At 37.3% G+C, this 24,969-nt stretch overlaps 1 protein-coding gene across 1 annotated transcript in view; it reads left to right on the forward strand.

Moving 5' to 3' along the window:
• UBR5 (ubiquitin protein ligase E3 component n-recognin 5) overlaps positions 1 to 24,969 on the forward strand; it is an 88,003-nt gene that overhangs the window by 20,471 nt on the left and 42,563 nt on the right. Inside the window, exons 6-14 of the mRNA XM_054058523.1 lie at positions 2,758 to 2,947; positions 5,082 to 5,241; positions 11,831 to 11,980; positions 13,931 to 14,142; positions 19,995 to 20,111; positions 20,191 to 20,301; positions 21,024 to 21,178; positions 23,686 to 23,803; positions 24,649 to 24,833. Coding sequence (XP_053914498.1) covers positions 2,758 to 2,947; positions 5,082 to 5,241; positions 11,831 to 11,980; positions 13,931 to 14,142; positions 19,995 to 20,111; positions 20,191 to 20,301; positions 21,024 to 21,178; positions 23,686 to 23,803; positions 24,649 to 24,833 — 1,398 coding nt within the window. The remainder of the gene's footprint in view (positions 1 to 2,757; positions 2,948 to 5,081; positions 5,242 to 11,830; positions 11,981 to 13,930; positions 14,143 to 19,994; positions 20,112 to 20,190; positions 20,302 to 21,023; positions 21,179 to 23,685; positions 23,804 to 24,648; positions 24,834 to 24,969) is intronic.

A 24,969-nucleotide genomic window follows, 5' to 3' on the forward strand; every position in this document is an offset into this window, starting at 1 on the left:
TTAGTTTCTTGGTTTTGAAAAGAGGGACACTATCAATTTAAACCCTGATAGGCTAGCAATATTAAGTAAAATGAGAGCGTTTACACAGGAAGCGTCTTCATTATCTATGTTTGCAGACCTTTGCGTGTTCAGTTTTGTTGTGCCTTCTTCCATGCCCCAAGTAATGATCAGCGTTTTGTTAGTTGGGTCCTATACATAGTAATAGGAAAAGAACATTTGGAGAACGTTGCCACTCAGAACCCTTAAAATGGTACTACGTACTAGATGTACTATACAGATTCAGTTTTTTTTATCATTAACTTTAAAATTGATGGTGTCCCTTTATATAGCAGTGTAAATCAGTCTTCATTATATAATCGCAGTGAACTCTTTGTTATTTGCTTTTGTAAGATATGTTGAACAGTGCTGCTGCTTCTTAAGGTTGCTCACCATAGTAAGGAGGATTGTGTTTACAAACCGTGGTTTCTGCATGTAAATGATTTGTCAGGAGGGAAGAACTACAACTTTACCATGAAAGTGAATTTGTTGTTTATGTTAACAAGCTAATTCCATCTGGGCCTTAGTTGCATAAGATAACCCATCCCCTTGCCCCCACAAACCTCTTGTGACGCTTGTGCATTTGAATCCATGGGTTAAAGTTTAACGGCAAACTGGTATTGTCATGTTTAAAAACTTACTGTGGGAGGTGTAAGACTTATTTTTCCGTGTTTCCTTGCAGCTTTATCTGAGCATAACCAGTTGAAATTGTTTGAAGCTATGTGATTAGGAGACCAGCCCTTCAGGGTTCCTTGTTTCTTCCCTTGCCTTTTTTTAGAACTAAGTAGTTGAAAGTCACCAAACTAGAAGAGTAGCAGTAGACACGGTAACTGCTCTATTAAATGCAGGGAATACTTAATAAACTGAGTCTATAAACATTAGAACTGTGAAGCCCTTAGATTAGATCACAGGATTTGGAAAATTGCTAGCATGCTAGTAGGAAGTGGAGAGATGTGGAAAACTAGTAGGTTAGCAGAAGTGAGCAGAAAGATTCCATTCTATATTAATATTTATTCTAGGTTTAGACAGCTTTAATTGGAATAGCTATGTTGTTATGGTTTTTTTTTTCCTCTCTATAGTGTGACCAAGTTCAAGACACAGTTGGAATATTTGAATTATTATATGAACATAAATGGTTGTAACTGTTGCATATCTTAAGTCTGTCATTTATAGTTTATAACTTAAACTAGAAAATGCATCTGTAATACGTATTGAAATCTAATACATAACCTTTTCTTTAAACTCGCATCTTCCCTACTGAAAGTTGAGTTGAGAATTGTTGTATGGGAAGAATTTGACTTCCCCACAGCCCCTTTCTTTTCCCCTCAGCCCCTTTCCCACCTTCAGAAACAGATTAGCTGTCTCATTTTTATTTAAAATGTCACGTTCTTCTTTGGGTTTGTTTTTGAGTATTTTTCCATTTTCTGTTGTCTTTTTTTCAGAGCTCCTGTTGTAACTCATGAGACAAGACTTTTCCTAAAGCCATTGCTGAATTGTTTTTCATCTTGTCATTATCAGTGTGTTTGCTGGCTACAATCCTGAAAACATATATGTCTCTGTGACAGGGCCTTGTCTTAGACAGAGAGTGGAGTTATTCTGTGATTGTTTGGTCTTGTTAGGAGAAAAAAAAAAGCATGACAGAAAAAGATGAGGATATTGGTAATCAACTTAGGCTGTAAAATCTAAGACAAATACACTTGATTAGCTGTTGTAGAGAGATGTATGTTTCAGAGAACATAGCTTTTTATTGTGTTATTTTAAATTATTTTCATTAAAGGAAATTGAGGATTAGGGTGGTTGAGAGCAAGAAAGGTCTGCTGGTACTGCTTATTAAGTAGCAGTAATACCATATCCAATATCCTTTCAGGTAGATTTGTGCAAAGAAGTTTAGTTAACCTTGAAGAACAAACTTAAGTCTTTTAGCCTTTCTTGACAACAGGGTATGTAGTCTCAGGTCCAGAACAGATTTGATTGATACAGTTCTGCGGTGTTGAGATTAGTGGAAAATTGTAATGATGGAGAATTGTCTCTTTCTAAAAATCCCTGCCTTTTTACTTATTTGTTTTGATTTATAGAAATGAAAAAAAGCTTTTCAGTCAGTTTGGGCCTGTTTTTGCAATTATACAGTTCCAATATGAATAGATCCAGACTAGAGTATCTCTAGAAAACCATCCACGATGATCAAAGAACTATCTAGTTTAAGATTCGTTTTGCAGTAAAGAAGACTCCTTGATTTTTCTGAAGCAATTTCTTAATGTAAATCAAGTCTTAGAAATTTTGGGAGGCCTGTCTGAGTATAATGACCTTCTGTCAGAGTCTACTGACCATGAAGCTGCTGCATATATGCTTTTATAGTGGGAAGTTTAAAGCTGAGTGTTAGATATTGCAGTACTAATATTGTTGCTTTTAGAAACTCTGGGAATTGATGTGTGCATGTATTTATGTATCTATACATCCACACAAGTATATGAGTAAGAAAGAGTGCAGCTTCCAGCTGGAGTACTATTTTATCTTTCTTTGTAATTCAGAACTTTATCCTTTGCCTGGTCCTCTTGTTCTTACAGATTTTGAGAGATACTTTCATAGTGTTTGTCTATAAAGTCAATCTGCAGTATTTTTCAGAGACTGTCTACAAGGTATTAGTAATAAAACTAAGACTTCTTGAAGTAGTCCCCGAAGTATACTACTATGTAAAAATAAAATTTAATCTAAATCTTTTAGAAGTCGCTGGAGTTCAGGGGTCGGTGGAAGTGGAGGAGGATCTTCTGGTAGATCATCTGCTGGAGCTCGAGATTCTCGAAGGCAGACCAGAGTTATACGCACGGGACGTGATAGAGGATCTGGACTGCTGGGGAGTCAGCCACAGCCAGTGATTCCAGCATCAGTCATTCCAGAGGAACTCATTTCACAGGTATGTGAGCTAGAAACTGCTTTTCGCCAAAAAGCGTGGACAGCTTATAGTGTGTGAACAGGAATGTGTTGTAATAGTAGTGCATTTTCTATAAATAATGGCATATAGTTGAAAAGATTGACTTTCTCTAGCTGAATTGTTTTTATTCTTAAATGCCTACTGTGAGTGGTTGACTTTTTAGGATTCTAGAATTTTCATTTCCCAAATTTCCACTAAGACAAGGTATGTGTTTAATCTACATGAGGAATGTCATGTATTGTTCACTTGCAGATGGACGGTGTAGTAAGAAAACCAAATATTCGAGAATCGTATCAAGCGTGTCGCTAATAAAGTTAAGTTTCTTGAAGGAGTATAAGGCAGGGGGGCAGGTTAACTTTTTTTCTTGTTTGATAAAAGGAATTGTCAGTTTCAGATTTAAGTGAACAACACTAAACATACTTAATGTCTTTGAAATACTAAGAGTTTTTCTTCATGGACACCTCTGCTTAAAGGTTTTATAAATGGAACTGATGAGTGTTGGTTAGAAATTGCTCTGCTTTTGCCTCATAATCCATTAAAGCCTGAATGAGGTCACAGGCTTTTCATTGTGTGATTAAGTGGAGTTTGTTAAAACAACGTTTTTCTACATGTTTGAAGAAAATAATACATTCAAAATACATGACTAGTTAATGCATTTTAGTTCTTAGTTTTAAGCAGGTTGCTGACCTGCATTTAGAATGCAGATGTTAGCTGCTAGGCTGAAGATAATCTGCTTGCATGCTCTGGATGGCACAAATGGTGCAACTGACACAAGATAGGAGCTAGTGGGCAAGCCATCTATGGACGCAGCAGTGACAGACTGGCTTATAGTTCCTTTCTCTTTTTGAAAGCTCTTGGTAAAAGCTGGGAGCTTCTGCCTTCACTGAGGCAAGATACTGGAGGTATTGATGACTCTGAAGTTAGCCCTGCTTTCGGGAGGTGGTTTCATTAGATGATGTACAGTGGTCTGTCAGCTGTAGGGTGATGAGGTTCTTTTGACTTCTTTGTTCACCTTGGGTTTTTTTTGAATGTGTTTACTGACATCCTTGACACCTTACATGAAATGGGGATAGATAGATATCCCTTGGTCCAGACAGTTCCATTTTGTGATCGAATGTATAGTTTGTTGGTTAAGTTGTAACTTTCCCTTGCTGTGATCTTTTGCCTTTTCATCTATGCTTTTGTATGTTCCTCTCAAAGACAGGAAAGTTTCTGAACTGGCAGTGAATACGTCCGTGATTCTTTTTCTCCCAGACATTAAGAGTTAAAAACAAACAGGGTGCCAGACAAACTTGTAAGCAGAAGGCACCTACTGAAGGTTCTGTTGCATCTTGAAAAATCTGAAAACTTCTGGCATAGAATGTTATGACAAAAAGTTTACCTTTGTGTGTTGTTAAAATGTCCCTTTCTTTTTTTGATTGCCAACAGACCAATTTATTTGGTGCCTCATTTTTACCTTGTTATGAAAACATTCAGCAGTAGTTTCTTACTTTCTTCAGACAGTTTCTGATCTTCCAAAACTCTGTCATCTTCTGTGGTATTCGGGAGAGGATAGTCTGTGTGGAAAACAAAAATGCTCAGAGTTCAACACTTGGAAGGTTTTTTCTGCATTTGCACTTTGCTAAGAAAAATATAAATGTTGCAGCAACTGTTGAAGATGAGTGTTTAGAGACAGAATGTTGAAACAGAGGAAGTAAGATGGTTCCAGATTGAAGGGCAGTAGAAAGAGAAACCAGTGTCAAAGAGACAGGGATTGAGATGTAGTTTTGGAATGGTTGATTGCAAAACTGTTGATTGACATAGTAAGCTTAAACACTTCTATAGAAGCATACAGAACATTCTCATTTTGCTTATCCTTTAACTACAGCATTAAACGTTTTAAGAAGTAGATTCTAAGGTAGACCATTAGGAAATTCAGTGGCCTGACTTGGACTGGGAAAAGGTCAAATATCTAGTGCAAGATACTGTGAAAAATCCGTGTGAGTCTTTATCCGTATGTACTGTGATCAACTCTTGGTGTTTATTAGACTGCTTTTAGTGTTAAGCATTCCTTCCTTAAGAATGGTGTTTGGTGAGCCGAGAATGACCAGATGCCAATTATACTCTGCTTTTACAGGCACAAGTTGTTTTACAAGGAAAGTCCAGAAGTATTATTATTCGGGAACTCCAGCGAACAAATCTTGATGTAAATCTTGCTGTAAATAATTTGTTGAGTCGTGACGATGAAGATGGAGATGATGGGGATGACACAGCAAGTGAATCATATCTTCCTGGAGGTTTGTATCCTGCAGCTATTGATGGAAAAAAAAAAATGCCAATGTGTTCTTCAATTTCTGTGTTTAAGCACTGACAGCATGCTCCGTGCTGTGCAAGGTATGCAGCGAAGACAGTTCTTGCTTATAGGAGCAGTGTCTAAAGAGGCACAAAACAAACGGTGCAGTGGGATGTCTTGAGGTGCTGAGTTAGGTCGTGAAGAATAACTGTTGACCCTGTTTGTGGGTGGCATGGAAGTTGGTTTTTTTTTTGGTTTTTGGTTTTTGTTTTTTTTTTTTTTTTTTAGGATCCCAGGCTTTGTAACATCAGCATTACTTACATCTGTGTTTTGCTGCTCAATGAGATGCTGAGACTGCTGTGTGGCTTGCTCATAAAAGCTAATTCTAAAACCTTCTAGTGACTTGCATGTTTTTTATTACTAACATATATTCATAAGATACCACAGGTTTTTTTTTAATCTAAATGCCTCAACTAGGGACAAAACAGCTTATGGTTGTTACAGTTAGATTGAGAATTTATTCTTCATCCAAAATTCTTTTTATAAAAGACTTTGAGTCATCTTTTGCATTGGCTAAATAATTTAGGTAATCTTTTCTTGCTGAGTAAACATATTTGAAAACGTAGCAGCCAAATCTAATGTTTGTCTTGGGTGCACTGCATGAAGAGAACACACCTAAACTCTTGACTACATTTTAGCTTTTCTTTCTGTGTGCCAAAATGATGTTTTGATGATTTTCTAATAAATGGGGTTTTTTTTCTGCTCATCTGGTTCACCAGGAAGGTTCATGGGCTTCCTCCATCTTTATCTTGTCAGTCATGTGATTAGACAACAGTGGTTTTTTTTTGTTTTTGTTCCGCAGCAAAGGCTTTGAATTTCATTTTGCCTCTTCTAGTTTTAGTTGCATCTCTCAAGCTTTTTTTTTTTTTTTGCTATAGAACCAAGAATCCTCTGCTGAAAGGGGTGAATAATGTTTAATTTGAGTCTTGATTTTAGTGATCAGCTTAATAGCATTAGATGGATGCATTGGAGGAAGTAAATACTCCTAAATCTTCCCAAGTATCCAAAATAGTTCTTTCTCTAAGCGTACCTGAATGCATTCCTCCAGAATTTGCCTTCAAAAGATAAATCACTGTTAGTAATTGTTTACAGTAGATGTTCCTTTTAACCATACTAAACATCTTTCTACAGCTTTCTTTATAGTTAATAGCATTAACTATTCTCTTAACCTTAGGGATCAGTTATTAGGGACCATCTGACAACCTGTGACTGGTAACTGTCATTTGAAGGTGCCTGTGCTACAATCTGTATCTTTTGTGTTTGAGAAGTTAAAGTAATACACAGTTTTGCTATCCTCAGTACCTAAGAAAATAATTTTGTCCTTAGGTTAATTTTTAAAGCTTCTCCCCTGTTTAGAGTAATCTTTCCTATAGGGGATCAAAACCCCGTTTTTGTGTATTTTTTTTTCCTCCTTTTATCTTTTAGCCCACAGAGAAAGTGGGCTAACTTCCTCAATTCTTGTGGGAAAAGACATTGAAATGGCAACTGAAATGGAATTTGATATGTCTTAACTCCAGTCTTCAAACATGTAATCAGCAGTTTGTGGAACATGCTATGCCTTCTTTGTCTGTCTTAAGTTATTTCGGTTTTCTGGGCAAAAATAGATTTGCACAGGAATAAATTAATTTGTTTTGATTACATTCAGATATTGGAAAAGTCTAGCTGAACACCAGTGGGTACTGTCGTGACTCTGCTGTTGGTATTTTAAGTAGTACACATTACCAGTACTCGCTTGTGGCACATAACAATGCAGGCTGGTTTTTTTTAAGTCTTGCTCTAGAAACTTTGCGCTTTTCTTGCTTTCACTTATCTTGCCTCTGGATGCTCTTTTGGAACTGTAAACAAAGTTCATAGAAGAAATCTAGGAAACAAACAAATGCTGTATACATTCAGTTCTTAGGTTTTTATGAATAGTTCTGAAAGATAAAGATCTGTCTTGTTTTTTACCCCTTTTTAAAATGATGTTAAATTATGCTTTAAAGCTTTTTGATTTTGTTCCTTCAAAAAACAAAAAAAGCAAATGAGAAGACTAGTTTTGCCTCGGGACTTTTCAGGCTCTTGCATTTGGATTAAAAGCTTGTCTTAACTTTTACTTTTTTTCCTCCTTCTGCATGTGTGACCCTTAAATTGAGGGGTTACTCCTCTAAGCCTTCCAAGATGGAGAAGCGTTCTTTAAAACACTAGGAGTAATTTACACTTGATTTTAAAAATAAAAAAAAACCTGATACTTTCCAAGCACTTTGAAATTAATTAGTTATAGTTTAATACATCATAATTTTATTAATATATCTGTTCTGATAATTCCAGTCAGTATTGTAAAGGTTATACATTTGAATTTTTTTAAGATAACAAAACCCATGTCTTGGTTCCTCCCAAATTCTTCAAAATGTCTACAAGTGAAGAGCAAAACTTTACTTTTCTGTACAGATTGCCTTCATTAAGTATCTCTTAAATGGTTATTATTGGACCCTTATGTCCTTGAATTTTGACTTTTTACATTTAGTTCTCTTTCTGTTGTTTTATGATAATTAGCAGAGAGGAATGTGGGTTCATTTGATACGTAACGAGTATATAAAGAAAATAACGTAAAAACTAAGTAGAATGAGATCGTTTAGCATAGAAAAGACTTCAGGGTCTCTAGATTAATTTTCCAGCTCATATCAAATTGTATTAGAGGCTTCTTCTAAGCTTTATGTTGTGTTAATCTTCTGTATAGAGGTTGTTTAGGAGTTAAAATATTTTGTTCTTTGTACAGTTCTTGTGTGCGTGTTTGCTTGGTAACTTCTGCATGATGTAGTGGGTCCTTCCTAGTGGGACTTGTGAAACAAGTTTGGCAACATCTAAACTACTTCAGATTTTGGAATTGAGATGAGCTTGTTCTAAAAATCCATTTTTTAAAGGAGAGAAAAGGAGAGGAGAGATGGGCTGGGCTTGCTTGTCTTGCAGCAGTGTATTGGCTTGCAGTGAGGGGAGATGGGAGCTGGAGCATAGTGTAGGATCAGTTCAGTGGCTTGCCTTTAGGGAAAACAATTAGGTGTATCTTTTTCCTGTGGTTTTGTCGGTGTGGTTTGGTTTTCTTTGTCTTTTGTGTTTTGTTTTGGTTTTTTTTTAAGATGAGCTTCAAGTTGAGTAATGTTTTGAATAAATATATCTTATCAAGAAATGAATTCTGGAGTTCTGTTTGAGTCTGGTTTCCAAGGAAACCAAAATACTTATTTCTCTCTCTTCACTGTCACAGTTTTGCCAATTTAATCCAAACTTGAAAGAGGAGGAGATTCTGAAGACATTGAATTCTTGAATATTTTATAAAAATATGCAGCTGAGAAGAGAGAGAGAACTTATGAATGCCTCTTAAGGGAAAAGGTTTAATGTGAGCTCAGCTTGAGATTGGAATCTGTCTAGGCAACGCCTTCAGTTAATGAATCCAGTGATAAATGCTATGCATGCAGCTATTGAAAATAAAAGTTTTCTTAGAACGTGAGTTTCTGCTTGTGTGCCTACTGCAGCTTGGGTTTTTTTATTGGTGTTGGGTGTGTTTTGGTTTTTTTTCCCTTTCTGATGTGCTGTATATTCTTTTCCTTCCAATTTTCAATGGTGTTTACTAGTGAATCACAGGTACTTTCTTACTTAAATAGGTTAATCAGAATTATCACATCTAAATGTGAAGGGTGTGGTCTGATTTTGGTCTAACACGACCCAAGAGATGAATTATGTCAGCCCATGGAATTTTTCTGAAGAACAGGAAGATAAAGTCATAGAGAATGTGTTTCCTCTGGATTCTTAAACTAGATATAGCCTTGTAGTATCTGTGTTTTCACAGCACTGAAAAAATTTCAGTGATGTTTGAAGGGGAGTAAAGTTGGCTCCTATCCCTGCTGGTTTTAGCACCTTTTTTTACTGGTACAGAAAATGGAAGAGGGAGGATGTCTTGCAGAAATTTAAAAAAAAAAAAAAAGAAAATTAAAATCTGATTTGAAACTGAAATAGGAGGATAAGAAAAGACTTCCTCACTTGTCTTATTGAGCATTTAGCCGAAAAACATGTAGTTCTGGTTCTGAAGTCTGATGGCTTGAATTTTTAATTTCCTTTTTGGAAAAGCAGCTAAGCTCAAGATGCTTAACATGGTGGAAGAGGAGTGAGAGTGTGTGTGTGTATATGTCACAAGCTAGTATGTATTTTCTGACAAAAGGATTTTTCACTTAGTTTACATTAAAAAAACATTGTCCATTTTAAACAAGGCTGGAGCATTTTTTCTGCCCTGGCCATTGCTGTTCTTAAAAAATAAAAAAAATAATCAGTGTTTCTTGCAGTTTTTGGCTGGATAGCGATCACAAAAATGTAAAACAAGAGTTGTTAGACTCTAAAGAAGTTGGAGCTTGCTGAGGAAGGCAGGGTTGTGAGTGTGGCAAGAACTAAGAAGAGCAGCATGTGGATATTGGGAGATAGAACAGGGTCTCAGCTGTATTTCTAGGTCTCATACTGGTAGTTGCAGATTGATGCTCTTTTTGTGAGGTATACTACTGCTTTATCGTTGCAGAAAGACAGTGGAAGATAGATGAAGTAGCAGGCAGGGTAAGGCCACTGAGAGACCTGAAGTGTTTTAGTAAGACAGAGCCTGTTTGTGAAATCTGATTTTATTTTTACTAGGACTTCTAAGCGGTCTGTCAAGGATGGCTTCCTAAAACTTATGGCATTGACCGTAGAGTCCCAAAGTGTGGTTTTAGAAGCACAGACCACACTTGAGTGGATTGCTTATTTAATGCAAAACTCATTTGTGAATGTCTTGCTTTGAAATCTGCAGCACCCACTGGTTACAGCACTGTTTTTCAGGAGACAGCTGGTTGTGGTTGGTAGTGTTACGTTTCTGTAGAAGAGAGTTTAGAAATTTAAGGATGAATATTCTGATGTGCAGGGATGTGAAAGTCTCTCACACTTCCAGTATTGATAAGTGGAACAGTTAAGTGAGTTACTACTGGCTGCAAGTGTGGGCTTCAGGCTTCTTTTCAGTTTTTGGATACCCACTCCTTTGTGTTCCCCAACTCCTTTGTTCCAGACATTGAGAAAGATTGATAATAATCAGTTTCTACTGTTGAGAGTGCTTTTATTTGACTTCAGACCTTGATTTCTGGCTATTTTGGCTTACGCTTACAGTGAGGTAAAGGCTGAGAACTGGATGTGTTGAAATTGTCTCTGCTTCTGTGTTTACTGAAGGGACTTTGTGTCTGGCTTCGTGTTAGCTTCACGAGTGGTGTAAGCAGATGAGGTTGTCCTGCTGCGAGGAGCAATCCCACAATTTCCTTGCATGGTGATGAGCTTTGTCTGCCTGCATAGGTTAGGTGAAACATACTTTGAGGAGCCTGATTTTATTTTATTTTTTTTAAAGACAGATTTGCTTCAGTGTTTGGGTAGGGGCAGAACTGTCTCACTAGGCAGCGGTAGGGTCCAGTCAGCTTGGTGCATGTGGGGAGTAACCACCATTGGGGTTCAGTTTGACTGCAGGGTTAAGTCAGTCTGAAGATTGTTTCCCACTTTTACTTCTATACCCTATGAATTATTGTTAGGTTAATGTGCTCATTGCAGAGTTAGAAGTTCCACATTGCCCCAGGGAGGTGTCTGCCTGTCACAGGGATAAAGGAGGGAAGCAGCAAGGTGGTAGCCAGGTTTAGTTGCCTTGAAGTCCAGCAATACAGACTGACAGTAAATTGCATGAATTTTCAGCAGCCTGTTTTGTTTTTGGTTTTGGAATCTGTCTAGGCAACGCCTTCAGTTAGTATAGTATCAATAGCTTAGTTAATGGAAGGAAGTTGTTTTAATGATGATCACTACCTCAGAGAAGCACAAAATTTCCAACATAGAAGCTAGGGCAGTCACAGTGTTTTTCATCTTTTTGGTTGGATTTTTTAACTACATGATATTAAAAACTGGTGCTTTTTTTCAGATAACTTGTTGTTCTTAATGTAGCTACCATTTAAAGCTTTGTACTGAGGGCTGCAAGCTACTAGCCTGTGAATTAAACAGGTACATCTTTCTCTGAAAGAAACATTCCATGGAGAATCGTACAGGCTTTGATATGAAAGATATGGCTTTGTGAAGGCCAGCTTTTACCATCAATTCTGTCCTTCCTTAATTCTAGGTCATCTTTGGAATTCTGCATATGTGCATGAGTGTGTGTGCACATGTACGTATATGTATCTGTGTTATCCGAGCGCTTTGTTGTTTCAAGTGACAGGCTAAAGTTTGAATTTCTGGGTTACAGAAAAATGTGTTTTGGGCACGTCTTGTTTGGGAAATGTGGTTTGATAAGAGACAGAGGAGTTCTTGTAGGGAAACTTGTTTTGTTTAGTAGTCCACCAAGCTTGATTGTAAAGGTGGTTGCATAGGAGGCACATGAGTTTGCACTGGTGAATCTGAAAAGCAGAAATTCAATTAATAGATAGGATTTTTTTGTTTTGATATTTGTTTAGTTGATAGTATCTCTAGCTGATGTTTGAAGTAGCTGATGATTTACTTAAGACCCTTGTCTCCTCTTATAGAGGATCTTATGTCTCTTCTGGATGCTGACATACATTCTGCTCACCCAAGTGTCATTATTGATGCTGATGCTATGTTTTCAGAAGATATTAGTTACTTTGGTTATCCATCCTTTCGGCGCTCATCACTTTCCAGGCTAGGCTCATCCAGAGGTAATTTTGCACCTTTTTTCTTTGTAATAAGTAGTTTGCTGTGGAAAAAGCTAGTGATAGTACACACTGGTGGTTTAGATTCTGATTTAATGCGAAAGTAGACTGTGATATGTTGTCAAATATAGAGTAGACGAATAGACTGTTACTCATTATTAATTCTGAATATTAGCAGGTAAGTTCTGCAAGAACCTTGATAGTTGTGTATTTTAAATATAATTGTTGATAATTGGTGTTGCAAGGTGTTATAAAATTATTGCATGTTAAGTTTATTTTAAATGGTAGCTTAAGTACCTACTAATACATAGATTGCATTACAAATATTTTAATTTGTACTAACTAAAAAGTTAGTAACAATTGATGACATGCAGCATTCTTAATCTTTTCTCCCCCTCCCCCACCCTTTCTTTTGGGTTGCTCTTCGTTCACTGTTTTTTGCATTTCCTTAGTTTTTCCATGACAGAAGTTACCTTTATGGAATGAGGAACTTTAAATACCAAGGAGGGAGAAGAAATCTAAATTTTACTTTTTGGGAGCGTTTTTATAGTTGGATAAGGAGAACTATTAGCAGCTGATAAAAAAAACTCCTTGAGCAGTGTTAAGGCATTTTAATTTTTTTTTTAAAAGCATATTTCACTTAAGTGATTTGTAACATACCATGCGGCAATTCCCTATGTTTTTGAAGCTGTTGCGCAAATGCCTAGAGTATTTTGAAACTGTTAATCCAACCTCTGCTGTGATTGTTTGTTTAGTGAAGTTTTGCTGCCTTTCATGAACATGTTTTAGAATATTAATTGCTGAACATGTAAGTTCTTGTTACAAAATTATTAGTTAGGAGTCAGTGTGATGTTTGCTAGAAAATAAGTACAGTACTTTATGGAATATATCTGTGAGACAAGCTGTTGTGTTTGGCTTATATAAAAAACTTTCCCATTTGTCTAATACAGCAAAAGACCCAAGACTTGGCGTAGTTGTTGAAACTGTGGTAGTATAACAATGTGGTCATCTCATATATGTAATTCCACTTGATTTTGTGAGCATAAGTGAACTTAATAGGTTGAATGCATTATCTGCATGTACGAGTATTCAGCATCTGACGTAACTCCTTCTAAATTCCTCCTTTTTTTTTCCTTTCCTAAGGTTATTCTATATAAGACGTTACCGCGAATTTTATAATCCTTATTTTCCATGCATAGTTGACTCTTGGAAAGTTAGTTTGATTACGTGATTTAAAAAATTTATCTGCATGAGCGAACTGCAGAGTACTGGCTTTAGACAGTTTGTAGGCCAATTGGAGGGGAAGCATTTTGGTAAGGAACATTTTCCTATGAGGATCCTTTTTAAAACTTGTCTGACTCTTGAAAAGTTTTCATTTGATCTACTCAGAACAGATGCACTTTAATTTATTAAATCCAGTCCTATGGATGTTGCTTTAAAGAAAAGGGGTTGGATTATCAAACATATGTATACGAGAGCTTTTTTAAATGCTTGCTTTCTTTAATCTTTTCAAATTACTGGGTTCTTTTGGGAAAGTTTTTGTGAAACTCTCTAATAAATACTCTTTTTTGGTTTGCGTAAAGAATCTAACAGATTATATAGGCTTAGATTTTTGTTGTTGCTACATTGATAAAACAAAGCTACAAAACTGCATATTGTACTATAAAACTTTAAATTGCAATGTTAAATGTATTTGGCCTCTTATGATTTAAGTGAAATGCTTTAGCATTTTTATAATGGTGCAGAAAGCTGTAAGACTTTTATTTCTAGTGTATTTTTATGTTTAGTAATCTAAAGTACATATGCTTGAAAGGGTTAATATATTGAATGTTGCATGTCAGGACTTTATTTTTAATCTGTGTGAGTAGATTTAAATGCTGTTAGTTGCATCCTGAAGGGTCTTTACTAGAGAGTGGCTTACTTTTATCCCACTGGTGTGACCCAATTGCATACCAGTTCTCCTTCTTCCCTTAGAGAGAGACTCTGAACTGTTGCGTGAACGTGAGTCCGTTTTACGTTTGCGTGAACGAAGGTGGCTTGATGGAGCCTCATTTGATAATGAAAGAGGCTCTACAAGTAAGGAAGGGGAACCAAACCTGGACAAGAAGAATACACCTGTTCAAAGTCCTGTTTCTTTAGGAGAAGACTTGCAGTGGTGGCCAGATAAGGTATTGACATTTCTGTACTTACTTATTTGCATGCTGTGCAATGGAACTGTTTGTTTTTTTTCCAAAGAAATACTTTGTTTCCTTTTTGAATATTGCATGTCACTTTGTGATATAATATAATAAAGCGTATGATTTATTGTGCACATAGGAATGAGTAACTAGTTACACACTTAAAGCTGTGCTTCTGTAATTACTGTTTTAATTTTCTTTTCCATGTGTACTTCTTTAGATCATAAGGTTTGAGTTTTTTCTTTTTTCTTCTTTTATTGTTTTGGTTCTCAAAACATTTAACAGGCAATAGGGGAAGCTCATGAAGCAATTTAAACTATCCTTTGTCAAGGAAACCTTTTTTTATTAGCGTTATTATTCCCAGAGATATTTCCAGTTTGAGTGGATCAGCCTTTTAAGCAACAAAAGTGAAAATTTATATTTATTTGCAGTTATGTTTTGAGTTAGCCAATAACTTAAATGAATATTGGTTGCTCCTTCAGAATCCCTTTGCCTTTGATTAGCTTGTTTTCTTTTAACCCGTTGTTCAAGACAAGACATAATTCCCACCTGAGATACAAGAATAATAGGAACACCAGCTATGTGTTGCTAACTGTAGTTATTTTCTTTATGAATTACCTAGATGCTTGGGGAAATTTCTTTTTAAAAAACCAAATAAGCCAGCTAAAAAACCCCCAAAAGTGATAATCTGTGATTATTAGACCAAACTTTAGAATTGTTGGGAATCATAGAATTGTTTGGTTGGAAAAAAACTTTGAGGTCGAGTCCAATTATACCTACATTTTAAGGACTTGGTGTGGCTTTCTAGTGTTTTCTTTTCTGTCTGTCTGCAGTATCTGAGGTTGCTATTCTAATATACCATGCTTTCTTGTTCTATGTTTTTTCCTTTCAGACTAAATATAGATAGAGAACATGAAGAGGGAGGTGAATTTAGAGGCTTATTTCAGCTCACCTTGAGTCACTCTCATCTTCATTCTGGCATTTAAACTGAGAAATGAAGAAACCTAAGAGTGTTTGTCTAATAGATTCTGTCCCAGCTGGACCTTTAATGTTGAAAGTGTGGGTTTATATTTTTTCAGCCAGCAACACTGAACTTCTGTATCAGTGATAATCAGCAGCTTTTGTCCCTCTTGCTTTGTCATAATGATAGAATGAGATAGTGTCATCTAGATTGGGTGGAGAGAAACTTCAGGAGTTTTAGCATCAAAGAATAAATGTAGTTTACATTTGGAACACTAACTTGTCTTTTATTTCCACTGCTGTGTAACATTGGTAACATTATTATAATCGTTGTTACTGTTCTGGGTTTTTTTTTTTTGTTCTTGATTTATACTGACTGCTTCAGGAATGTTTTTCTTGAGCTGTTAAGCTCATTCTTTTCTCTGGCTCTGAAACTTAGTCACTAAAGTAGGTGTTTTTTTTCTTGGATGGAGTTTTTTGTTATTTGCGAGCTCAACAGATGGTGTCCTAGGACAATTATTGCAGGCTTTTCTTGGCTATCTTTTATGGAATTAATCTGCTGTGGTATCTAATGGCATGCTTGCTCACTTTAAATATAATGCACTTCCAAGATCCTGTTTGCATATGCACTCGTATAAACCCTAGCTTCCTGTTAAATGAACGTGTTTTGCTGCAAAGGCCTTTCATCTTATCCAGAAATAGTTTAACTTTTCGTCTTATCCTTCAGTTGAACATCCATAAGAAATTGTTTTGCATATTTCTTGCTGTAGCTCCTCTCTAAAGTTTTGGTAGTGGTATTTTCCAAGAGAAATTTTTCAAGGTGAATTGTGAGGGAGGTGATGTACCTGAGAGGCCAATTCAGATGTTTCCTCCATTTTGAAAATTGAAAAAGACAGTAAACTAGGGAAGAGACTTCAGTAGGTGTGAAGCATTACTACAGAATAATCAGTCTTGTTTGCAAATATTTTTCTTTCATTTCTGATTATTTTGGTGTTTAGCATTTGAGACCGAACTGTAGTAGTCCATGATGAGGATGATTAACTTTGGTTTATGGGAGGTAGAGTACCAGCTTGAGAGGAATGGAAGAAACTTTTGGAAAGCTGAGAGTGTTTCCAAATGTATCAGTTTTTCCTGTAGTCTGTGACTGATGATGTTGAGACCTGTTGCATAGGTACTGAGTTTTCTCCACCAAATAAGAGAAATCAACTGTTGAAGAATTCGAGTCAGTGAATGAATTCCTCTGATAGCTCAGATCTTGTTGGACTGTGGTCCTTTAAGTCTACACTGCCACATATCAATGTTGCGCCATGTTTATCGGAGCCACTCTATAGCATGACATGTATGGCCCTTTTTTCCTGCTGGACTATAGTTAGGTGCAAGCTTAGCCTTTTATCTTATTCAAATAGATATATTCTGTTTAGTTATTGAGATATCAAGATTTTGTCATCATTCTGCATAATTTTCAAGTATGTAGTTTCTCTGGCCTGAAGTCAGAGCTTATAGTTGAACACACAAGGCTCTGGTTACAGAACCAGAGCTGTCATCATCTTCGTGCATGTTTGTGCTATTAGTCTTTTGAATAGCGTAAGGAGGTGTATGTAGCATTCATTAGTCCTGATTTTTATATCATAACTGCTAATATTTTGATGGAAGGTGGAGAAAAATCTTTAATGGCACATGTCTTCAGTGATGAGCTTGTGGTATAAAACATTTTATAAAAGGTTGTAGAGCATATTAGCAAGATTACAAGTTGTAACAATACTATCATGGAGCAAAAATTAATTGCTTTCCATACTTGACTATGACGCATTAGGCCAGATAAATGAATCTCTGGAAGTTATGATGATGAAGTAGAGATGTGTCTCATTAGACTACAGTAGGTTCTGATGGCAGTTCTTTCTTGGCATATGCAATATTTATACAATAGTGAGGATTAATCATGACACAGATTAGCATGCATGATACTTCTGTGCTGTGTTGGTAGATGCCCTCCCAGAGTGAAATAATTCTCTCGTGAGCTAACTATTTCTAGATCTTGTTATCAGGGTATAAAAGACAATTGCTTGTGATTGTTTCTGTCCTTTCCTGCTGCCTTATTTGTCTTCTTTCCACAAATATTGATGAGTGTTTTGAGCAATTGATAAGGGATCTAATTAGTCCTGCATTATTCAAGGATACATTCATGCCTTTTGAAATATGCACTTCTGGGCATGAAAATAGTTAAAAATAGCGCGAATCCAGATTTGTGTAACTAAAATTGTTTCCACCAGTAAAATTCTGTAGCTGGAAGAAAAGTCTCTTAATTTAGGGGACAGATAGATTTACTGAATAGTGAGCTTTTGTAGTATTCTCTGACAAGTTCAGATTCCCATCAGATGGCTGAATTGTTTAAATGCACATGCAAGAGAACCGGGAGATCAGGCCCAGGCAACACGGGTTCATGAAAGGCGGGTCTTGCCAAACTAACCTGATCACCTTCTATGACAAAGTGACCCAACTACTGGATGGGGGAAAGGCTGTGGATGTAGTCTTCCTGGACTTCAGTAAAGCCTTTGACACAGTTTCTCACGGCATTCTGCTTCAGAAGCTGTCAGCCTCTGGCCTGGACAGGCGCACACTCTCCTGGGTTGAAAACTGGTTGGATGGCCGGGCCCAGAGAGTGGTGGTAAATGGAGTTAACTCCAGCTGGAGGCCAGTTACAAGTGGGGTTCCTCAGGACTTGGTACTGGGTCCGGCTCTGTTCAATGTCTTTACCAGTGACCTGGATGAAGGCATTGAGTGCACCCTTAGCAAGTTTGCAGATGACACTAAGCTGGATGGAAGCATGAATCTGATGAAGGGTAGGGAGGCTCTGCAAAGGGACCTAAACAGGCTGGACCAATGGGCTGAGACCAATGGCATGAGGTTTAACAAGGCCAAATGCTGGGTCCTGCACATGGGGCATAACAACCCTATGCAGTGCTACAGACTAGGAGAAGTCTGGCTAGAAAGCTGCCTAGAGGAGAAGGACCTGGGGGTGTTGATTGACAGCCGACTGAACATGAGCCAGCAATGTGCCCAGGTGGCCAAGAAGGCCAATGACATCTTGGCTTGTATCAGAAACAGTGTGACCAGCAGGTCCAGGGAGGTTATTCTTCCTCTGTACTTGGCACTGGTGGGACCGCACCTTGAGTACTGTGTTCAGTTCTGGGCCCCTCACCACAAGAAGGATGTTGAGGCTCTGGAGCGTGCCCAGAGAAGAGCAAGGAAGCTGGTCGGAGGACTGGAGAAAAGTCTTATGAGGAGCAGCTGAGAGAGCTGGGGTGGTTTAGCCTGGAGAAGAGAAGGCTGAGGGGAGGCCTTATTGCTCTCTACAACTACCTGAAAAGAGATTGTGGAGACGAGGGAGCTGGCCTTTTCTCCCAAGTGACAGGGGACAGGACAAGGGGGAATGTCCTCAGGCTCTGCCAGGGGAGGTTCAGGCTGGACATCAGGAAAAAAATTTTCACGGAAAGGGTCACTGGGCACTGGAATAGGCTGCCCAGGGAGGTGGTTGAGTCACCTTACCTGGAGGTGTTTAAGGGACGGGTGGACGAGGTGCTGAGGGGTGTGGTTTAGGGATTGTTAGGAATGGTTGGACTCGATGACCCAGTGGGTCCCTTCCAATTTAGTGATTCTATGATTCTAAATGTGGGATATTGTAATCTGAGGGAGGCAGCTAAGGATGTCGGTTGGGGAGATTACTACAGAGAAGACTAGTCATCATATACCTGTCTTTCAGACTTGTAGCTGTAGAAGACAACATTTGATTTTATACTATTTTAAGTTGTGTTTTCAGTTTTTAAAAGCTGTATTCTCCCCTAAGTAGAAGGGAACTTTTAGTTATTACTAGTAAAGTACTTTGGAAAGAACATGCCTGTCCTATAGCTGCACTTGCTGAGCAGCAGTGAATGGATGGGCCTTATAGATGTCTATCAATAAACTGAGTAAATTTTGTGAAATCACCCAGATTTACAGGTCTCTAGTTAGAGATCTGTTTCAAGGCCAGGTAGAACAGGAACTTGAAAGAAGTGACATTATAATTGTTGCATAGTTTATGCAACACGGATACGTAAACAAATCTAAAGCCAGGAAAACAGGCCTGTGAGATTTGGGTAAGGTACAGGATGAAGCAAAGAGGGCAAAGAAGTAGAAAGACACCATGTGAGTTTTGGTAAAATGTTAAAAGGAGAAAAGAAGGGGAGAATAACGCATAATTAGAAGGTTTTCCAGCATATTGGGTAATGATGATGCATCTAAGTGACAGTTAACGTGCAGGCTTTTTTAAAAAAACTTGATCTTGTTTGCGGTATGTATTCACCTTCAGAAGTGAAGGCTAAGAATTGTTTAGTTGATGATGTGGTGAATTTGGTAATTGGTTTGTCGGGTAGTTGGAATTATTCTCTTCATGAGTATGCTTAGGAATGGGATTAGGCTGCTTTTTTGTTCATTTATAAAAGCTAGAATTTTAGAGGGAAACACTTCTAAAATGTCAGCAATCAAGTGGTCTTGCCATCTTTAATTCTACGAGCAGTGTCATGTTCATAAAATATTGTGGAAACTCTTAATAAACTGCAAGTATATTGCCTTGTATATGTTATTGCTAAACTTCAGGAAAATATCATCTGTATCTTTCCTCCTTCACTCTGTCAGCAGAAATAATGCTTGCGTGTGTGTTTGTGTGTGTGTGCTGATCTGTAGACAAGCTGGATGTTATTTTCAAATTCAACATTAATGGGAACTCTGAAGAATACTGAAGAAACAGTTACAAGTTAATTGTTTGCACTTATATTTGCTTTATTAAAATCTTGATCTGCTGGTTTTATAGTATTGTTGTCTTAGACTTTGTATTTCTGTGTTTGTAGGATGGAACAAAGTTTATTTCTATTGGAGCTCTGTATTCTGAGCTCGTGGCTGTTAGCAGTAAGGGAGAACTTTATCAGTGGAAGTGGAGTGAATCAGAACCTTACAGAAATGCACAGGTACCGTACATCTTTAAATACTTACCTCCAGAATGATTTATATGCTTTGAATATCTAAAATATTTTATTCTTTCCAAAGAATCCATCGCTACATCACCCACGAGCCATGTTCTTGGGATTAACCAATGAAAAGATAGTGCTTCTTTCTGCAAATAGTATTAGAGCAACTGTTGCCACTGAAAATAACAAGGTATGAGATGTGCACTGTTTGCTGAATTTAACAAAGCTGGCTTTTTTAGTTACTTGCAGTATAGTGTAGAGAAGTTGATTATTCATCTTCATCGGTGGTAGAAAGTACTTCACTCGTTCGTTTGTTACATTTCTTTTCCTCTACACAGATGTAAAAATGAAACAGAAACCCAGCTAGTGTTCTGTAAATAATGCTAAAATAAAAAGAAATATCTGGCAGATTTACAACTGAAGCAGTGAAATGATATCTGTTTTACCTGATTATCCAAAGCACTTGACTTTTGCTGTTATAGTAGAAATTTAAGAATGGAGGAGCTTGCTAATATTCTGTATTTATTTACTAGAAATACTAAGGGCATTGAGGCTTTCCATACTGTAAAGTAAGTTATCTAAGTATGCTTTTCTGCCCAGTTAAGAGTGAACTTGAAACTGATTTGGTAAAGTATGTGCACTTCTTAAGTGTTTTTATGACATCTCTCCATATTTTCCTTTACCTTTTTTATTTTAGATAGGGACTGGAAATAGAGGAAAAAGAAATCCAGAAAAGCTCTTTTCTAGGGAAAGCAGTGGGGATAGGGCCTAAGATTCCAAAGGGAATAATTAGTTGCTTTTTGTTTTGTGGGTGTTTTTTTTTTCCCCTTTCAAAACGAGTAGGTATTACATTAAAGGTGCAACTCTTTCTTCCCCCCCTGCCCCCACCTTCTCTCTCCATCTCTTCCTTAGGTTGCTACATGGGTAGATGAAACTTTAAGCTCCGTAGCTTCTAAATTAGAACATGCTGCGCAGACGTACTCGGAGCTTCAGGGAGAACGCATTGTTTCTTTACATTGTTGTGCTCTTTATACATGTGCTCAACTAGAGAACAACTTGTATTGGTGGTAAGTAGTGGTGTGTGTATGTACAGAAGTGTAGATCCGTGCGGTGTCTTTGGCTCTGAGAAGCATTGCAAAACTCCTGAACCACAGTTGTTCTGAGTTCTGTAACCCTGTGCTTGAGCTTAGATTCCCTTTTTAAAGTACATTTATTGTTGTCTTTAATGCCTAGAGCTTTTGGATCCAGTTACATAACATCTTTAAGAGAATGAAGTTATTCTTTTAGGAGATGTGCATAAATGCTTTAACAGTCAGAGTATATTGTTACTACACAGTATCAGAGAATAACCTTCTTTATGCCTTTCGATCCTTTTTCAGTTTATAAATATGGAACAAACTTACCTGTGTATGAGGTCTGCATTCTTCTGTCATGCTCTGTTAGGAAAACTTTACCTGTTAGTTTGTGATCCAAATCTTAAAGAAAGGAGAAATAAGATCAGATTCTCCATCTGGAGCTTGTTGTTAAAATACAACGTTTAAACGTTGTAAAATATGACATGTTAGTTAAACTACTTGAACTAACAATTTTCTAAATAAGAAGCTTATGTTTTGAAAAATAAACAAGCAGAAAAAAATGACATTTCCCAAAGAGCTCCAAGATTGATATTCAGTGAATTTGCACAAATTAGAAATTACTGTCGTGTTGTCAGGGTATGTTATTTTTGTCAGTGTATTAGGAGTCATTGCATTACATATCATGCCCAAAGTTCACGTGGCTTTTAGTTATGGATAGGTTAAATACTTGATGATTTGGAAATCAGAGCACTGAAAATTGATTCTATAAAACTGCTTTCTCATTAAATTTTAATAACTCTCGAAAATATTTAAGTAGATTTGCAGCTAGGCTTGTAAACTTGAATACAGCTGTATTTTATTCTAACTTCTAGTCACAAATTTCAAAATTACAGCTCTGTAGTTCTTGACCCTTTCGTTGTGTCATGGCTGACATATTTCAGAGTAATTACTCTTAGTGTAAAAGCTAATAAGCTCTGACATTGGAGATACCTGGCTACTAGAACCTGCCATTTTTACTGCTTTTAGAATAATCAGTGTGATATTTAAAAGGGCTTATTAACATTTATATGTAATCTTTTAAAGCAAATTATTTATTAACCAACATGTCCTTTCTGAGAGGGGTTAAATGTCAGCAGTGCTGATTTTATGTTAATTGAGGTTATGTAAAGAGAAGCTTCTGTCACTGTTGATATCCTTAGTTACAGAGGTCTGTAGTACACTAGAAAAGATTTCAGTTCCCAGTGTTGCAGAGGACTGATGATTTTCATGTTTTACTTAACATATATTATAGAATCATTAGGTTGGAAAAGGCATTAGAGGTCATCAACTCCAACTTTACTTGTCTACTACTAAATCATGTCCTCAGGCACCTCATCTACCTGCTTTCTAAATACCTCCAGGGATGGTGACTCAACCACCTCCCTGAGCAGCCTATTCCAGCACCCGATAACCCTTTCTGTGAAGAAATTTTTCCTGATTTCCAGTCTAAACATCCCCTGGTTTAGCTTGAGGCCATTCCCTCTTTTCCTGTCACCTATCACTTGGGAGAAGAGACCAACACCCACCTGTCCACAACCTCCTTTTAGGTAGTTGTAGAGAGCAATAAGTTCTCCCCTCAGCCTCCTCTTCTCGAGGTGCTGAACAACCCCAGTTCCCTCAGCCACTCCTTGTGAGACTTGTTCTCCAGCCCCTTCACCAGTTTCATTGCTCTTCTCTGGACGTGCCTCAGGATCTCAATGTCTTTCTTATAGAGAGGGGCCCAAAACTGAACACAGTATTCGAGGTGCGACCTCACCAGTGCAGAGTACAGGGGGAGAATCGCTTCCCTGGTATTGCTGGGAGGAAGGAGGTTTTCAAATAAAAGCATCTAATTCTATAACCCACTGGCTAAAACATGAAATATCAAAATAATAAGCATGCTTAGCTGTGTATATGGGTGTTATTTGCAGTTAAACTGAGTAGATCCAATTACAAAAGAAGTGTCCTTTTTTCCCCTCTCACAGCTGAGGTCTGCTGTTAGAGTCCTAGGCTTCTTCAGCCATGTCCCCAAAGAGAGAGGGAAGCTTTTAGAATTACAGATAAAAAACTCTTATCTCTTCCCCAGTAACTGCAAATTCTGGAAGTTGTCACTAGTCATGGGAAAGATAGGCTCAAGTTCAGAGGGAACAACCCACAGCTTGAAAGCTGTGACTGGAGTGTACTGTCTGGGACAGAAGTCTTGCAGTATTTTTGGCTAGAAGGAAAGCAATTTGGCAGTTACATATAATGTGTGTTCTTCCCTTTATCCTTCTCCTAATAAACTGGCCAACTGAGATTAATTTGGAAAGTGGGGTGAATACAGGAAAATGTCATTTCTGCAGTGCTTTGAGATGTTGGAGAAGGTGGCACAGTGATATCTTTGGTCATGACTACATTGAGCAGAAGAATAAACTGTTCAAAGTTACACACTAAGCATTTCTTTCATAGCCTTTTTTAAAATAGTATGTGTTTATCCACAGGGGTGTTGTTCCTTTCAGCCAAAGGAAGAAAATGCTAGAAAAGGCCAGAGCGAAAAATAAAAAGCCGAAATCTAGTGCTGGTATCTCCTCTATGCCAAACATAACCGTTGGAACCCAGGCAAGTAGAACTGTCACAAGTGCATTTTTACAGTGCTACGCGATGAGCTTACGGCCTGCTCTTAAAAAAGCCCCAAATCAACAATTACAGTTCTCTTGTTACGCACAAAAGTTGCATCAGTAGTATAGAATTAAAATAGTATGTCTTAATTATACGATTGTAAATTGATGTGTCTTCTTCATGTTGGGATTGTTTTGCAAGTGTGATTATTGCTGCAAACATGGAGAGGCAACCTTTACTCATACAAAATACTTGTTTTAACTTATTTAACTATATTTTGAGAGAAGTTAAGTTCAGAAATAACAATTCTCAATGGAGCACGTAGCTTTGTAGGTGATTTGACATTTAAGTGCCTGCGATATTAGAGTCTGGGTTTGATTTCTTTAAGCAGTGGGATAGGCCTTTGGTTTGAAGCCTTTACGAAGCCGTTACTAATAGCTGATACAGAGGTATAGGATTCTTTTTTGTGATTAGTATTAGAACTAGTGTGAGCCAAAACAGCTCCTTCCTCGGGAACACATTTCTTTTAGTTCCCAATCTATTCTAGTAATCCTTGGGATGAGTCTTTGTTATTGGATGAATTGTTCCTTTTGTGGTTGAGCATCTAAATACTATGTATTAAATGGTTGCACTGTTAAAGCTGTTGCTTTCAGCTGTGAATTGCTCTACAGCCTCTTTTTTCCTAGACAAGTGCATAGTACATCATGCTGACTTTCCTCTTCATCTAGTTCCATAAGTTTTCTTATTTTTTGACTACTGGATATATCACCAAGAAAATGCATGCATATATGATTTCTCTCAATATAATCCATTGTTCTCATAGAACTAAATATTTCTTTCTGTAGGTGTGTTTAAGAAATAATCCCCTCTATCATGCTGGAGCAGTTGCTTTTTCAATCAGTGCTGGAATTCCCAAAGTAGGTGTGTTAATGGAATCTGTTTGGAACATGAATGATAGCTGTCGATTTCAGCTTCGGTCACCCGAGAGCTTGAAAAGCATGGAGAAAGCTAGCAAAACTACAGAGGCAAAGTAAGTGTTGAGATCATACACGTATACCCACAGAACATTTATTTGATTTTTCTCTTGAACTGGTGGTTAGTTAAAAATGGAAAAGAAGGAAGGTCGGGATTTTATCAGTTTGAACTGTTGCCTTCTTTATAAGATT

Source organism: Cuculus canorus, chromosome 2 (genome assembly GCF_017976375.1).
Source record: "Cuculus canorus isolate bCucCan1 chromosome 2, bCucCan1.pri, whole genome shotgun sequence".
Classification (NCBI taxonomy): domain Eukaryota; kingdom Metazoa; phylum Chordata; class Aves; order Cuculiformes; family Cuculidae; genus Cuculus; species Cuculus canorus.